Source organism: Typopeltis vanoorti, chromosome 3, assembly GCF_054136105.1.
Source record: "Typopeltis vanoorti isolate ZY-2024b chromosome 3, IOZ_Tvanoo_1.0, whole genome shotgun sequence".
Taxonomy (NCBI): domain Eukaryota; kingdom Metazoa; phylum Arthropoda; class Arachnida; order Uropygi; family Thelyphonidae; genus Typopeltis; species Typopeltis vanoorti.
Window position 1 is genome coordinate 81,930,446 of NC_143551.1, and position 16,600 is coordinate 81,947,045.

General features: G+C 32.2%; 1 protein-coding gene across 1 annotated transcript in view; it reads left to right on the forward strand.

The window, feature by feature from the left end:
- Positions 1-16,600, forward strand: part of LOC150108320 (uncharacterized) — a 138,882-nt gene that overhangs the window by 34,093 nt on the left and 88,189 nt on the right. Inside the window, exon 5 of the mRNA XM_090390446.1 lies at positions 6,225-8,129. Within this exon, the coding sequence (XP_090246572.1) occupies positions 6,225-8,129 (1,905 nt within the window). The remainder of the gene's footprint in view (positions 1-6,224; positions 8,130-16,600) is intronic.

The following is a 16,600-nucleotide window of genomic DNA, read 5'->3' on the forward strand; positions in this document are numbered from 1 at the left end:
AACAACTGTAAGTCTTATTGTGTCTTGCACACAATACTCAAATTCATTAGAGTGATCTGATTGTAGTCGGCGATTATAATCAAACGTATAATTCTTTTTTCTTCCTATCTGACGGCTTAGAAGGTTGCCGTGAGAATACGAAGGGACCATGAAATTACTTCGACTTCAAAAATTATCAGACACTGGAAGTTCTATTCATTTCAGTCCCTACCAAATAGTAGACGATACTTAATTGGAAATGAAAGGTGTAAAAGTTCTTTTTACACTTACGAATTAATTTTCGCTAATATTTTAAAATCTGATATATTAGCAACGAGCTACAATTATATGCTTTTAAGTTTTAGAATATTTAAGTTGCTGAAAATCAGGAAGTTATTACACTTATTAACAAGGAGAAAAATAAAAAGGAATTTAATTAATCAAATTTATTATCAAGAAGGCTGCCGTGTATTAAATAATTTATTACTCGGCTGACGTATTTGTATGAAACTTATAACATAAAGGTCTATGCACGTGAGGACTTTTATCGACATGCTTTTGAGCATGTGGGTAATAGTCCTCACACGTTGCTGATATTAATATACTAATTCATATATATATAATTAATTTTTTAATATGGGGATACTGTATATTAGAGTTACCAAGTAATTTTATAAGCTATTATTAGCTTGGTTATTTAACTCCTAATCCCAAGTATGCAAACAATTAAATTTGCGCCTGAAACATAGTTCAAGTCTAAAGATGGTACAACACCAAGGCAACTCATTGTAAAGGTGGGTAAAGCTCTTATCACTCTTCTTAGTATTTTCCCATAATGTAAAGCACATCTCACTAAAAGATGTATACTGCAATACATTATGGGTGGGGTAACTACCCAGACCGGTTTCAACCTAAAGAAACCGGTCTGGTGTTGTACCATCTTTAGACTTGAACTATGTTTCAGGCAAACTTAATTGTTTGCATACTTGGGATTAGGAGTTAAATAAACAAGCTTATAAAATTACTTGGTAACCCTAATATATATATATATATATATATATATATATAAGACTTCAGACTTAAAGACCTGAGTTTGAATCCGTCTAGCACGAATACATAAAAATTAATAAGTAAATATATAACTAAACACTTAATTCAATAGTAATAATAACTTAATAATTAAAATAAATTATTAATTGTGCACTGGAAGCTCTGAAAATTCAGCTTCTCTGGTAGATTAAAGTTTTAATTAGGTTATTTCATAAATGTTACATAATTATTAGTAAAATATATGAAATCATATATTTCTATGCTATAGAAAAGACCAAAGAATATCACATATAACGTGTAGTTATTTGTTTTTTTTATTGGAAGGTTTTTACATTTTTTAACGTTGTGAATTCATATTATCAGCAAAACAGGAGCTATCCTAGCACTTACTGGAAAGTAACTACACGTAATTAGTCATCTTTATTAGTATCTATTAGTAACTATTTTGTCTCCCATAAAGGCAATTTTCTCCCCTTATGGAAGATTATCCTTTGCGTGTCATGTAATGCTACAATGCTCCTGTTTTTATGCCTTCATTTAGCTATTTGTATTTGCATTTTATCATTCAGGTTATTTATGTTTCAATGGGTTTGTTTGCTTATTTCGCCTGATATACAGTATATCAGACGAAATTATAATATAATAATAATATATCATATAAATAATACTTTTACATAATACTTTTTGCATAATGCCTTTTATAAATACTCAATTATGTTGTCCTACAATGTGCACACGAGTGATGACTTTTATATGCAAGATAAAATATTTCTTTATTCTCTAAAGAAAAACCTATTTCATTTGTATATTTTATTACTTTCTTTCTTTAACATTTGATGTTCAGTATGTGATTTTTGAAAAGAGTATTGTCAAAAATCAGGTTGGGGCTGGAAAGTTCTAATCAACACCTAGAACAAAGAATATTAAAGTAAGTGATATAACCACAATAAAGAAAGAATATACTAATACCAAGGTTATGAACGTAACTTATGTTCTTATATCCTCGTATGTTCTTTTCTGTGGTTATATCAGTTACTTTAATATTCTTTGTTCTAGGTGTTGATTAGAACTTTCCAGCCCCCCCCCCTCGCATATATATAACGCGGATGTTTTCTTTATTTGGTTTCTGGGTTCGATCGTATCATTTTCGAATCAGCGAACTCTGGACAAGCAAGTAGTGATGACGCTCTAGTCATCACTACTTGAAGGTTCTTTTTGAAACTTTTTGAAGGCTCTTGCGGATTAAGTCCGGCTATCTCATTCCAACACTAGAACACTTTAAAATCTACTAATGCACAGTTACTGGGGGGAGAAAGCACTAAATGATAGTTCAGATTATAAAGGAGGTCTATTTGTAATTTGAAAAAATTATTAGAAAAACGTATATTCCTAATTTGTTCATTAATGAGCAGTTAAATGGCGTTTAGTTACAGATATTCCTGATTAGATTCTTATTTATTTTAATTCAGATGCTATCTATTTTCAGATTTCTAGTTCATTAATTTCTTTTCTATTAATATTATTTCATCTCTTCGTCTTGATTTCGGACATTGTTGTTTGTGTGAATGGAAGTTATAGGATAGATGCTTGCTTCGTCATTGTATGAGGATGGTTTAGTCAGCTAATTATCCATGTGATCTCTTAGATAAACTTTAAGGTTAGGCTGTTTCTTCTGATTTCTGATATTCCAGAATTAGTCCACTTGATGGTCATTATTCCATTTGAGTGACTTTTTACCTTCTTTATTTGGTGTGATTAATTTTTTTCTGTAGTGTTTACCTTACATGTTCTAAACAATTTCTTTCTTGTTTTTTGAGTACTACTATAATCATATATCTTTTTTAAGAATATTTTTCCATTCTTTACTCGTTTAAATCAGCACTTTTTTGGGCTATTTGTGATTTCCCTGTCAGATAGCGCAACATCTGGTAAAAGGATATTGGAAAGTGGCATGGGAATTGTCATAATATACATTCAGATGCTTGCAGGCTTCTGCTAAGCTGTCTCTTATAGATTTTTGACGTTTACTTTTTTTATTGAAGGGATTGTCGATATATCGATTGAACCCATATCGTTTCTATCGTTCCTAGCTGATCGATTCTAGTCTATCGTATTGCCTAGTCTTAATATTCTGTTTGTGAGATTTCCTGTGGTAATTATTTCGGGGAGGTTGTGCATGATAATATCTTCACGCTGTTGCTGATGAAGCAGTTCGTTACTGTTTTCAAAGCGATGAGTTTTGGTGCAGTCAATATTTTTTTACGAATAATAATAATAATATATTTTATACTTACTCAATATTTATTGAAAAGATAACTTACAGATAACAATAAGATATAATAAATTAAATACTTATTTAAGTTAAGGGATATTACATCCCATATTGTTTCATAGCCGAATAAGAAACTCAAAGAGTTTCATGCGGAATATAGTAAATATATAAAGTTCGGCGATTCCAAGCGTAAGCAAATACATGGATAGTGCAACACCTGACCCATTTGGTAGTGCAAATTGGGGGCAACTTATAGTAAGTGTGGAGCAAGCGCCGATCACTATTCTTGGTATTTACCCGTAATGTGAACTTAGCTCCTAGGAGCTGTATTACTGTTCTACATTATGAGTGAGAGAAGGTCACTATCCAGACCTCAGCCTTTATTGAGGTCGCATCAGTGAGTAGGTAGACTTAATACCAAGTTTGTAGCGAACAGAACTTGCATCCCTTCTATGAGGATTGCCAAGGAGGTGTCCAAATAAATTACTAATTATATGAAGAGCCAAAGGCTTCAATTCATATTTCTTATTCGGCTAAGAAACAATATGGGATGTAATATCCCTTAACTTAAATAAGTTCATGTCGCGGGATTGAAGCATTTGGCTCTTCATATAATTAGTAATTAGTAAAATTAAATACATTAAATTACCATAAGAATTTTAGTGATTTATTTTGTTTCGTAATTTAAATTAATTAAAATAAATTATTTATATATTATTAAAATATTGATATATAATAATGATATGTTATTATATTAATATAATTATTAATTATATTATTGTAATTAATTTATAATTATAATTATTATAAGTATATTAATATAATTAACACAATATTAAGATTAATATTGTGTTAATTTACATTACAGTATTACATTGCTACTCTTTTGTTAGCATGCAGCAGAATATCTCAGAGTACGTTAATTTTTACAGTAATATTTTAATGTCCATTAGGATGGGAGGAGAAGAGAAGCATACATAAATTAAAAATATATATCACATTAAGTTAGAAAAGTTAATGGTAGTAGTATTTTTAAATGATTACAGGAACTTTTAATTTTATATACAATTAAAATTATATATAAAATGAATACAATTTTATATAACATTGTAAATCATACCCAGGAATCAAATATATCCTATAACTCAAACTTATAAGTATAAAAGAAAAACGAAAGAAAGCCTGGGAAGAAATAACATGAAAAAGAGAAAATAAGGGAGAAACGAGAGGACAAATGCAAGCATAACATAAAAGCTGAAATGAAATAAGTTCAGACAAGTACAATAAATGAAAGAAAAAAGTGTTCGTAAGAAACATTTAACGATAAAGATTATATTTATGGGAATACAAGACATTTTATATAGGTTATGAAACAGAATCTATTTCTATTGGCTGCGAAGGGTTGGTACGTATGTAACTTGTATTCGCACTCGTCTCTCTCAGTTTATCCCTTTTCTGTATTTTGTCTTGAGCTACTGTGCAGACACACGTCATAAGGAATTATTGGTTACATAAAGTTTGTGTATCAGAGTTTTCAGGTATGGTGGGTTATGTTTCTAATTTGGAATAGTTTCGCTTCAATAGTTCTAAATTTCTTTTGAAGGTGAGTAATGCAGGTAGTCCACTTCATATCATAATTTACGTTAAAGCCAAGTATTTCTCCCAATTGTGACTTATGTTATCGTTAGACGTAAACATTTATTTCCTACATTACTGCAATCTTTTATGATAAATTCTGCCTTTTGAATAGGTGTTGATTGGATGATGATGATGATGATAATAATAATAATAATTCAGATATGGCACTCCAGACTGTAATGAATAATCTCCTACGATAGTTTACTCATGAAAGTTTCATTTTCTTTCTTTCTTTTTTGATAATTTGAATTGTCATGCAACTAGCTCTAGATTAATTATGCAGTATACTTCTAAGAATAAAATTTAAATTTAAATTACGTTTAATGAATTCCTGTTATAATTTTCTTTAATGTTGGAATACAAAACTGGAAGCATTCTTTAATGCTTCCTGTTTGTCATTCCTCATTTTTTTATCATATTCTCAAAGTTACTTTTCTTCAGATTCCAGTTTTTGATACTTGGTAATGAGCAATTCTCTCATCACACATTTTCTCGCAATTCACCTGTGAAGGGTGAATTGTGAGAAATTTCCACATAATGAATCAAATGAAAGAATGTGATCTACCACTAATTTTCATGCTTTACCATTAAATCTAAAATACGATTCCATTCTAGTAGAATCACTTACTTGATGACTTAGGAAACTATCAATTGATCTAAAATTGTGCTATCACTTTCATTTAAGGCTGCTTTATTCTTTCAGTAAATTAAAATTTCCGTTTTATTAATGATACTTTAATTTTTCTCTCATTCACGTTAATAACTTATGATGTTATAGTCAAAGTATATATTGAGAATTTACTATTACATTATTATTACTTACTGATTTAGAAGCTGTCATGAATGCTAAGAAATCCTCCACTTACTTAAGCAATTCTAAATTTAAATAATTAGTTTTCAATTAGTTTCGAGTGCATAACACTGCTCATATTGAATTCAGTTCGTTTCCGTTATTTCGTTAAATGTAATTCTAACGCAACATAATTTTAACGTACTTTTAACATAATTTCGTTAAATGTAACACTATTTAGTCATTTAGCATTAGTTCTGTGATAATCAAAAACAAAAAGGAATACTCTAAAAACTCCATATTTTTATATTCATAAACTTTAACATCTAATTATGAAGAAAGTGCCCCCATTTGGGTTTGTAGCATAAAACTAAAACCAATGCATTATTGAATTTCTCTTTTTCCTACGAAACCATCTCCTTATTCCCACAACTTCACATATTTTCTCAATGGTTCCATAAATAACGACCACATCAACATCATCAACACTTCCAGACATATCGAGTAGCGCCGTTCCTGAATCGACGACTGTACCAACAACTTTAGCAGTTCCAGAAAGAACGACAACGACCAGACCAACATCATCATCAACAATTCCAGACATATCAAGTAGCGCCGTTCCTGAATCGACGACTGTACCAACAACTTTAGCAGTTCCAGAAAGAACGACAACGACTACATCAACATCATCAACAATTCCAGACATATCGAGTAGCACCGTTCCTGAATCGACGGTTGTAGGAACAACTTCATCAGTTCCAGAAAGAAAGACAACGACCACATCAACAATTCCAGACATATCGAGTAGCGCCGTTCCTGAATTGACGACTGTACCAACAACTTTAGCAGTTCCAGAAAGAACGACAACGACTACATCAACAATTCCAGACATATCGAGTAGCACCGTTCCTGAATCGACGGTTGTAGGAACAACTTCATCAGTTCCAGAAAGAAAGACAACGACCACATCAACAATTCCAGACATATCGAGTAGCGCCGTTCCTGAATTGACGACTGTACCAACAACTTTAGCAGTTCCAGAAAGAACGACAACGACTACATCAACATCATCAACAATTCCAGACATATCGAGTAGCACCGTTCCTGAATCGACGGTTGTAGGAACAACTTCATCAGTTCCAGAAAGAAAGACAACGACCACATCAACAATTCCAGACATATCGAGTAGCGCCGTTCCTGAATCGACGACTGTACCAACACCTTTAGCAGTTCCAGAAAGAACGACAACGACCAGACCAACATCATCATCAACAATTCCAGACATATTGAGTAGCGCTGTTCCTGAATCGACGACTGTACCAACAACTTCAGTAGTTCCAGAAAGAACGACAACGACCACATCAACATCATCAACAATTCCAGACATATCGAGTAGCGCCGTTCCTGAATCGATGACTGTGCCAACAACTTTAGCAGTTTCAGAAAGAAAGACAGCGGCCACATCAACATCATCAGCAATTCCAGACATATCGAGTAGCGCCGTTCCTGAATCGACGACTGTACCAACAACTTTAGCAGTTCCAGAAAGAAAGACAACGACCACATCAACAATTCCAGACATATCGAGTAGCGCCGTTCCTGAATCGACGACTGTACCAACACCTTTAGCAGTTCCAGAAAGAACGACAACGACCAGACCAACATCATCATCAACAATTCCTGACATATTGAGTAGCGCCGTTCCTGAATCGACGACTGTACCAACAACTTCAGTAGTTCCAGAAAGAACGACAACGACCACATCAACATCATCAACAATTCCAGACATATCGAGTAGCGCCGTTCCTGAATCGATGACTGTGCCAACAACTTTAGCAGTTTCAGAAAGAACGACAGCGGCCACATCAACATCATCAGCAATTCCAGACATATCGAGTAGCGCCGTTCCTGAATCGACGACTGTGCCAACAACTTTAGCAGTTTCAGAAAGAACGACAGCGGCCACATCAACATCATCAGCAATTCCAGACATATCGAGTAGCGCCGTTCCTGAATCGACGACTGTACCAACAACTTTAGCAGTTCCAGAAAGAAAGACAACGAACACATCAACAATTCCAGACATATCGAGTAGCACCGTTCCTGAATTGACGACTATACCAACAACTTTAGCAGTTCCTGAAAGAACGACAACGACCAGACCAACATCATCATCAACAATTCCAGACATATCGATTAGCGCCGTTCCTGAATGGATGATTGCACCAATAGCTTTAGCAGGTTCAGAAAGAACGACAACGACCACATCAACATCATCAACAATTCCAGACGAATTGAGTAGCATCATTACTAAATCGACGACTATACCAACATCTACAGCAGTTCCAGAAACAGCAACTATACTGAAAGATACAGAAACACTATCAGTAATTTCATCAGGTGAGTGCAGAATCAAAATGATTTTGTAATGATAAAGATTACAATTTACAGCGTATCCTAATTAGGTGCTTTAGTTTATCGTTCTTAAACTGAGTATTATTGTTTAAGCAAACAGAGTTTAGATGACAAAATGAATAATGTTCGCAATGTCGAGCAGAATTCAAGTATTGTTTTGGAAATATTTGAGAATTTTATATTACTGAGATATAAGGCTGCAAAATGGCTCTATATTTCTTTTTCTCTTCTCCCCCCCCCCTCCCACCCCAAGTTTCAAACGGTTAGAAAGGTGATCTCTAACAAGACAGAGCACTTGTGTAAATTCGCAAAATATTAACTGCATGAATATTTTCATCGAATAAATTTAGAAGAAAACATTAATCTTAATCAATGTGTGGTTTGAAATCATTTATCTTTAATTATTTCTTTTTTTTTAAGATATAAAAAAAACTTCTGTAATCCATCTTGTACTATTTTTACCAACTTGTATTAGCATTTTCTTTAGGAACGTTGCGATGCATTCGCTTAGGATAAGTTGCATAATTATTTGAAGTAAAACACAGAACTAATTATTATCAATCGAATTTATCTGAATATTTTTGATTTGTTTTTATCATTCATGTAAGAGTTGGGAAAATACTTTTCAAAACCACTTCAGTAAGAATTATTTTAAGTAATGTATCCTGCTTGCTTTGGTTAGTTACTTTTACTGCTTTAATGAAAAGAATTTGATAATGATATGCATTCCGTACTAAAGGAAAACTGCAACATGACTGCAGAATATCCTGTGTCTAGCATGGCTTTCAAATACATTTTTAAACCAAACTAATTGCAGGTTGCAATCATATAAAGGCAAAAAGAGCAGCTATCAATCATATTTTAACATATTCTTTTCCCAAAGTGATCTACCAGTTATCGTTCTGTTCGCTGTTCTTATTTTGTCATTCTCAAAAGTTCGCTGTTTCATTTTTATTTTTAATTGCATTCTGCTAAGTTGAAAGGTGCGATTAATTAACAAAATTATTAATAAAACTTTCATGATTTGTTCAAGTATTAGAAAAGAGTCTAATTTTTAAAGCTCTTTATTAGTCGCGATTTAAGAAGCTTGAGAAATACTCAATGTTCTGTGGCGAGTAAGTCACAGTATATCATTATAAGAATTCCTGGTTGCGGATGGTTTCGTATAGTGATATTGTTCGAATATAAGATAAAACTTAAATTTTTAACCTTTAGTGCTAGGATTTAAATTAAAAAAAATTCACCTTTCAAAGACTACTTCTTAATCAATGGCATTTTTATATAGCTAACTTAGCGGTTTATTTATTGGTTTTTCGTCCAGAGAGAGAAAGAGAGACCATAGGCGTAGAAATTTTCTGCAATGTAGAAGAGAAAAGAACGTCCCCTTGGATAGTTTGTAAACAGTAAGCCTTGGCATTCAGAATTGTACATATTGATAAAATCTATAGAAACGAAAGCGGTGAAGGTAATAACAAAGTTGTTAAATACTCATGTAAATGAAATGACGATTCTCGGCTGGAATTGGCATATTGGATGTTCACCATATTGTTGTAAATTTGTTATATCCAGAGAAAGTAGACAATTTTATGGAAATTGTAGAGATTGGCATACTATGAGTGAATTTTCGAAAACTGTTCGTAGAGTTCAGACATCAATGAATTTTTCTTTTATTCCTGTATCTAGAGAAAGGAGACAATTTAATGAAATTTTATAGATTGGCATACTGTGAGTGATTTTTCGAAAATGGTTCGCAGAGTTCAGACATGAATGAGTTGTTCGTTTATTCCTATTTAGAGAAAGGAGACAATTTTATGGAAATTGTATAGATTGGCATACTGTTAGTGAATTTTCGAAAACTGTTCGTAGAGTTCAGACATCAATGAATTTTTCTTTTATTCCTGTATCTAGAGAAAGGAGACAATTCAATGGAAATTTTATAGATTGGCATACTGTGTGTGAATTTTCGAAAACTGTTAGGAGATTTCAGACATCAATGAGTTTTTCTTTTATTCCTGTATCTACAGAAAGGAGACAATTTTATGGAAATTGTATAGTTGGCATACTGTGAGTGAATTTTCGAAAACTGTTAGTAGAGTTCAGTCATCAATGAGTTTTTCTTTTATTCCTGTATCTACAGAAAGGAGACAATTTTATGGAAATTGTATAGTTGGCATAATGTGAGTGTATTTTCGAAAACTGTTAATAGAATTCAGACATCAATGTGTTTTGCTTTTATTCCTATCTAGAGAAAGGAGACAATTTTATGGAAATTGTATAGTTGGCATACTGTGAGTGAATTTTCGAAAACTGTTAGTAGAGTTCAGACATCAATGAGTTTTTCATTTATTCCTATTTAGGGAAAGGAGACAATTTTATGGAAATTGTATAGATTGGCATACTGTTAGTGAATTTTCGAAAACTGTTCGTAGAGTTCAGACATCAATGAATTTTTCTTTTATTCCTGTATCTAGAGAAAGGAGACAATTCAATGGAAATTTTATAGATTGGCATACTGTGTGTGAATTTTCGAAAACTGTTAGGAGATTTCAGACATCAATGAGTTTTTCTTTTATTCCTGTATCTACAGAAAGGAGACAATTTTATGGAAATTGTATAGTTGGCATACTTTGAGTGAATTTTCGTAAACTGTTAGTAGAGTTCAGTCATCAATGAGTTTTTCTTTTATTCCTGTATCTACAGAAAGGAGACAATTTTATGGAAATTGTATAGTTGGCATACTGTGAGTGAATTTTCGAAAACTGTTAGTAGAGTTCAGTCATCAATGAGTTTTTCTTTTATCCTATCTAGAGAAAGGAGACAATTTTATGGAAATTGCATAGATTGGCATAATGTGAGTGAATTTTCGAAAACTCTTAGTAGAGTTCAGACATCAATGAGTTTTTCTTTTATTCCTATTTAGAGAAAGGAGACAATTTTATGGAAATTGTATAGATTGCATACTGTTAGTGAATTTTCGAAAACTGTTAGTAGAGTTCAGACATCAATGAGTGTTTCTTTTATTCCTGTATCTAAAGAAAGGAGACAATTTAATGGAAATTTTATAGATTGGCATACTCTGAGTGAATTTTCGAAAACTGTTAGTAGAGTTCAGACATCAATGATTTTTTCTTTTATTTCTATCTAGAGTAAAAGGAGACAATTTTATGGAAATTATATAGATTTGCATACTGTAAGCGAATTTTCGAAAACGGTTAGTAGAGTTCAGACATCAATGAGTTTTTCTTTTATTCCTGTATCTGGAGAAAGGAGACAATTTAATGTAAATTTTATAGATTGGCATACTGTGAGTGAATTTTCGAAAACTGTTAGTAGAGTTCAGACATCAATGAGTTTTTCTTTTATTCCTGTATCTGGAGAAAGGAGACAATTTAATGTAAATTTTATAGATTGGCATACTGTGAGTGAATTTTCGAAAACTGTTAGTAGAGTTCAGACATCAATGAGTGTTTCTTTTATTCCTGTATCTACAGAAAGGAGACAATTTTATGGAAATTGTATAGTTGGCATACTTTGAGTGAATTTTCGAAAACTGTTAGTAGAGTTCAGTCATCAATGAGTTTTTCTTTTATTCCTGTATCTACAGAAAGGAGACAATTTTATGGAAATTGTATAGTTGGCATACTGTGAGTGAATTTTCGAAAACTGTTAGTAGAGTTCAGTCATCAATGAGTTTTTCTTTTATTCCTATTTAGAGAAAGGAGACAATTTTATGGAAATTGTATAGATTGCATACTGTTAGTGAATTTTCGAAAACTGTTAGTAGAGTTCAGACATCAATGAGTGTTTCTTTTATTCCTGTATCTAAAGAAAGGAGACAATTTAATGGAAATTTTATAGATTGGCATACTCTGAGTGAATTTTCGAAAACTGTTAGTAGAGTTCAGACATCAATGATTTTTTCTTTTATTTCTATCTAGAGTAAAAGGAGACAATTTTATGGAAATTATATAGATTTGCATACTGTAAGCGAATTTTCGAAAACGGTTAGTAGAGTTCAGACATCAATGAGTTTTTCTTTTATTCCTGTATCTGGAGAAAGGAGACAATTTAATGTAAATTTTATAGATTGGCATACTGTGAGTGAATTTTCGAAAACTGTTAGTAGAGTTCAGACATCAATGAGTGTTTCTTTTATTCCTGTATCTGGAGAAAGGAGACAATTTAATGGAAATTTTTTAGATTGGCATACTGTGAGTGAATGTTTGAAAACTGTTCGTAGAGTTCAGACATCAATGAGTTTTTCTTTTATTCCTGTATCTAGAGAAAGGAGACAATTTAATGGAATTTTTATAGATTGGCACACATTAGTGAATTTTCGAAAACTGTTAGTAGAGTTCAGACATCAATGAGTGTTTCTTTTATTCCTGTATCTGGAGAAAGGAGACAATTTAATGTAACTTTTTAGATTGGCATACTGTGAGTGAATTTTCGAAAACTGTTAGTAGAGTTCAGACATCAATGAGTGTTTCTTTTATTCCTGTATCTGGAGAAAGGAGACAATTTAATGTAAATTTTATAGATTGGCATACTGTGAGTGAATTTTCGAAAACTGTTCGTAGAGTTCAGACATCAATGAATTTTTCTTTTATTCCTGTATCAAGAGAAAGGAGACAATTTAATTAAATTTTATAGATTGGCATACTGTGAGTGATTTTTCGAAAATGGTTCGCAGAGTTCAGACATGAATGAGTTGTTCTTTTATTCCTATCTAGAGAAAGGAGACAATTTTATGGAAATTGTATAGATTGGCATAATGTGAGTGAATTTTCGAAAACTGTTAGGAGATTTCAGACATCAATGAGTTTTTCTTTTATTCCTATCCTTTTATTCTTTTATTCCTTTTATATGAAAGGAGACAATTTTATGGAAATTGCATAGATTGGCATAATGTGAGTGAATTTTCGAAAACTCTTAGTAGAGTTCAGACATCAATGAGTTTTTCTTTTATTCCTGTATCTAAAGAAAGAAGACAATTTAATGGAAATTTTATAGATTGTCATACTCTGAGTGAATTTTCGAAAACTGTTAGTAGAGTTCAGACATCAATGATTTTTTCTTTTATTCCTATCTAGAGTAAAAGGAGACAATTTTATGGAAATTGTATAGATTTGCATACTGTGAGCGAATTTTTGAAAACTGTTAGTAGAGTTCAGACATCAATGAGTTTTTCTTTTATTCCTGTATCTAGAGAAAGGAGACAATTTAATGTAAATTTTATAGATTGGCATACTGTGAGTGAATTTTCGAAAACTGTTAGTAGAGTTCAGACATCAATGAGTGTTTCTTTTATTCCTGTATCTGGAGAAAGGAGACAATTTAATGGAAATTTTATAGATTGGCATACTGTGAGTGAATTTTCGAAAACTGTTAGGAGATTTCTGACATCAATGAGTTTTTCTTTTATTCCTATCTAGAGAAAGGAGACAATTTTATGGAAATTGCATAGATTGGCATACTGTGAGTGATTTTTCGAAAACTGTTAGTAGAGTTCAGACATCAATGAGTTTTTCTTTTATTCCTATCTAGAGAAAGGAGACAATTTTATGGAAATTGTATAGATTAGCATACTGTGAGTGAATATTCGACAACTGTTAGTAGAGTTCAGACATCAATGAGTTTTTCTTTTATTCCTGTATCTAGAGAAAGGAGACAATTTAATGTAAATTTTATAAATTGGCATACTGTGAGTGAATTTTCAAAGACTGTTCATAGAATTCAGACATCAATGAGTGTTTCTTTTATTCCTATCTAGAGAAAGGAGACAATTTTATGGAAATTGCATAGATTGGCATACTGTGAGTGAATTTTCGAAAATTGTTAGTAGATTTCAGACATCAATGAGTTTTTCTTTTATTCCAGTATTCCTAGAGAAAGGAGACCATTTTATGGAAATTGTATAGATTAGCATACTGTGATTGAATTTTCGAAAACTGTTATTAGAGTTCAGATATCAATGAGTTTTTCTTTTATTCCTGTATCTAGAGAAAGGAGACAATTTAATGTAAATTTTATAGATTGGCATACTGTGAGTGAATTTTCGAAAACTGTTAGTAGATTTCAGACATCAATGAGTTTTTCTTTTATTCCTGTATCTAGAGAAAGGAGACAATTTAATGTAAATTTTATAAATTGGCATACTGTGAGTGAATTTTCAAAGACTGTTCATAGAATTCAGACATCAATGAGTGTTTCTTTTATTCCTATCTAGAGAAAGGAGACACTTTTATGGAAATTGCATAGATTGGCATACTGTGAGTGAATTTTCGAAAATTGTTAGTAGATTTCAGACATCAATGAGTTTTTCTTTTATTCCAGTATTCCTAGAGAAAGGAGACCATTTTATGGAAATTGTATAGATTAGCATACTGTGATTGAATTTTCGAAAACTGTTATTAGAGTTCAGATATCAATGAGTTTTTCTTTTATTCCTGTATCTAGAGAAAGGAGACAATTTAATGTAAATTTTATAGATTGGCATACTGTGAGTGAATTTTCGAAAACTGTTAGTAGATTTCAGACATCAATGTGTTTTTCTTTTATTCCTGTATCTAGAGAAAAGAGACAATTTTATGGAAATTGTATAGATTGGCATACTGTGAGTGAATTTTCGAAAACTGTTAATAGAATTCAGACATCAATGTGTTTTGCTTTTATTCCTATCTAGAGAAAGGAGACAATTTTATGGAAATTGTATAGATTAGCATACTGTGAGTGAATTTTCGACAACTGTTAGTAGAGTTCAGACATCTATGAGTTTTTCTTTTATTCCTGTATCTAGAGAAAGGAGACAATTTAATGTTATTATTATTATTATTATTATTATTATTATTATTATTATTACGAGAGACCTCTAGGGAATCAGAGACTCACCGAGGGAGAACACAAACTACACACACACACACACACCAGCTATCATATTTATTCATGAATTCATTCACACTGCTTGCACTCACAACATTCAAAGGCAATCCGTTCCAACCACCACCACCACCCTCTGAGAGAAAAATGTAGCCTTCACCCGCTTCTTAGCGGCATTCATTCTCAGCTTCCAAGGATGTCCTTTCGTCCTTTCCTCATCCTTCATAAATTGAAAAATTCCATCAATTGAAATCCTGTATGACCCTTTCAGAAGTTTGTAAATCTCAATCATATCTCCTTCCCCTCTTCCTCCTGTTTGCTAGTGTCTGCAGTCTACAAATTATCAGTCTGTTTTCATAATCAGTATTCCACAATCCTGATATCATTTTAACCCTCTGCTTTGTACTTTCTCCAATATATCAGAATCACAACGGAAACCAGGAGACCGGACCTGCGCACAACAGTCCAATTGAGGTCTTATCAAGGTCTTGTAACAGAGGCAAAATGACATCCTTATCTTCCCATGTGAACGTTCGTTTCAGCGTTTCAATTATCTTTTGAGTTGTATTTGCAATCTTTGCTACTTGGCCCCTGAACTTCAACTTCGTATCTACTGACACTCCAAGATCCGTAGCCTCATCAGTTTCTTCAAGCATAATTCCACCAATATAATACGCCATTGGATATCTAATCACGCCGAAGTGAATGACTTTATATTTACTGACAATGAACTGACACCCATTTTCCCATTCCCACAGTTCCAGCCTTCCGCATATCAGCAGAATTCCTAATTACTCTACCTATCTTTGCATCATTATTAATGGGTTTGCTTTATTTTATATTTATTTTTAAGCGAATTAGAAATCACTTATCAGTGATAATATAATCAAAATTATTGATAAGTACTGTATTTATTCTAATTTTCTTTTTATTAAATATATGATATAGTTTTAATAGTTTAAAGAATATACACAGTATTTCAGGAAACACTGCAACGGTATGCCCCAAAAGTAGATGAAGAAGGCGAGGAAAATGTCTTCTCTGAACATGATTAAATTAAACAATATTAGATGTTTTAATAATGGACCAACATATGCAGTCGTCAAAGATCCATAATTCATAATAAATCAAAATGTGCAGACTTCAAAAGAATTTAGATTTCTTAGAAATCTAAAATATTTTAAAATGCTTTTAAAGTTTTATATAAAATACAATATTCATAATAAGAAAGTTTGTTCTCATTCTGGTCTGGAGCAATCTGCATCGATCTAATATTACGCATGATATTATATTAATTACCAGTTATCGAACTTTAAAGATTTAACTATTGAAAGTAAAGTTTCGTATAATATCTTAATATGTCTCATGATATAGTTATACGCAGGGCTGCATATCTCTGTCATATTTTTTCTCATCTCATCTCATCTTCTTTATACCCTCCTTTACCTTGCGTGTCGAAGGTTTATTAATCATCGTACCTCAAACCGTTTCAGGAAAAGATTGCCCTACGCCTCGGTGTAGCCTATACCTTGTATTGTTGAGTTCTCAAGGCCGGATTGTCTGCTTTGGATGATGAA